Below are 1,860 nucleotides of genomic sequence, written 5' to 3' on the forward strand. Positions count from 1 at the left end.
CAGCTATGTATCAACATGGGTATAAGACTGGCATTAAAGAGACTTTATTCCTGGGGTAAATTTGAGGTTATGAAAGGAGTTTTATAATTTCTTAAATACCATCTAGCACAGTTTTGTTTATTGTTTTACTGAAATCACTGTCAATTTGCAATGTGTGATGATATTAATAAATATAACTAACCTCTCTGGCCCTTCCTTCTCTCTTGGCACTGACAACATGGTGTTCAAGCCCTATGTAGAAATTGTCCGGGTGGCCTACATTTCCTTCAAGCCACACGAAGGCAAGCTCATAGCTATCATGTATGTAATCAATCAGAACCAGGCTTTGGTGGATGGCCCATGCAGTGGAGTGCCGAGGCAGGCCATGCCATTTAAATGTATGCAGCTTATAGACTTCGTTCTCAAGTTCCCCCACAGTGCTCATCAGAAGTATATTTGGGATGCCTGGGAGAAAGAAAACAAATACAATGCAAAAATGGAATGCCACAAGATGGGCCAAGAAGATTGAAGCCAGAGAAAGGAAAGCCAAGATGACAGATTTTGGTCATTATAAAATCATGAAGGCTAAGAAGATGAGAAACAGAATTATCAAGCATGAAGTGAAGAAGCTGCAGAAGGCAGCCACCCAGAAGGGCTCTCCCAAGCAGGGAGCTGCCCAGAAGGCTCTGGCCTCAACAGTCTCTGCCAAGAAGATCCCCTCAAAGAAGGTTGAGGGTCAGAAGGCAGTCTGCGGCCAGAAGGCCCCCACCAAGAAGGGAGCCTCTCAGAAGGCACCTGCTCAGAAAGTACCAACTCAGAAGGCTCTAACCCAGAAAGCAGCTGCTCCCAAGGCCAAAAAATAAGGGGCTGCCAGAAATCAAATAAAGGTTTTACTATGCAAAAAATATAACTATGATTGCATAAATAGTATTTACATAGAATTTCACTATTTGCAATGTGCTTTACATATATTATCTTATTTTATGGAGTAAAGAGGGCTATGTGCTTGCTTTTTGTCATGATGGTTTCAGTGATGTTGGATGCCTTCATAAGGATGAAAATGTTGTCAAGGTCAGCTACCAAATGGAAGGTAAATTATTTAACTTGAAAAGGGTATAAGCTAAAACTGAAGTGGAAGGAGAGTTACAGCACAACTTTTTGTTCACAGTTGATTGTGCATTCATTGTAGTTCTGAGTCTGGAATGCAACAGAGCATGCATCAATTCTCCAATCCTTGTGCTTATTTTGGCCTGATAATTAGTATAAAGAAAACAGATCCACCACCAGCTAGCAACATACTATTCATATGTGGAACCAAGAGTGCTATGGATAAGTGCACTTACCTTGGCAGTTTACATTCCAGAGATGTAAATGAAGATGATAAGGTTGATACATGACAGAGTTAACTCAGTGTTTTAGAGTCTCTGAAGGAAAGTGTAGGAGAAAAAAGGTATTAACTTACCTAACAAACTGAAAGTCTACAGTCATTGTGCTGACATCATTGTTGTATGTCTGTGAAAACTGGATGGTCTACCAGTGCCATGCAATGAAACAGTCGCTTCCATTTGAATTGTCTTGGAAAAATTTTGAAGATCACCTAGCAAGATAAGTTACTGTACATTAGGGCCCTTTGTCTAACGGAACTGCCAAAACATTCAAACAGAACTGCAGAGAGCACAACTTATATGTGCTGGCCATGTTGTTTAAATGCCAAAAATATTTTTTGCCTAAAAAACCTTTTTTACATAAAACTCACACAAGTGATCAAATACTCTCACATAGGTGAAGAGTAGAGATACAAGGACACATTCAAGGTCTCTATGAAGGATTTAGAAATTGATTGTGAGATTTGACAGAACAAGTTCAGGCCTGCCCAGTATG

General features: G+C 40.1%; 1 protein-coding gene across 1 annotated transcript; it reads left to right on the forward strand.

Moving 5' to 3' along the window:
• Positions 1-217: 217 nt before the first annotated feature.
• Positions 218-842, forward strand: LOC122736040 (60S ribosomal protein L14-like). Its single transcript, XM_043978012.1, is given in 2 exon segments — positions 218-459; positions 461-842. Coding segments are annotated over 2 exon segments (624 nt in total).
• The last annotated feature ends 1,018 nt before the right edge of the window (positions 843-1,860 follow it).

The sequence above is a fragment of the Dromiciops gliroides genome, chromosome 1 (assembly GCF_019393635.1).
Source record: "Dromiciops gliroides isolate mDroGli1 chromosome 1, mDroGli1.pri, whole genome shotgun sequence".
Lineage (NCBI taxonomy): Eukaryota > Metazoa > Chordata > Mammalia > Microbiotheria > Microbiotheriidae > Dromiciops > Dromiciops gliroides.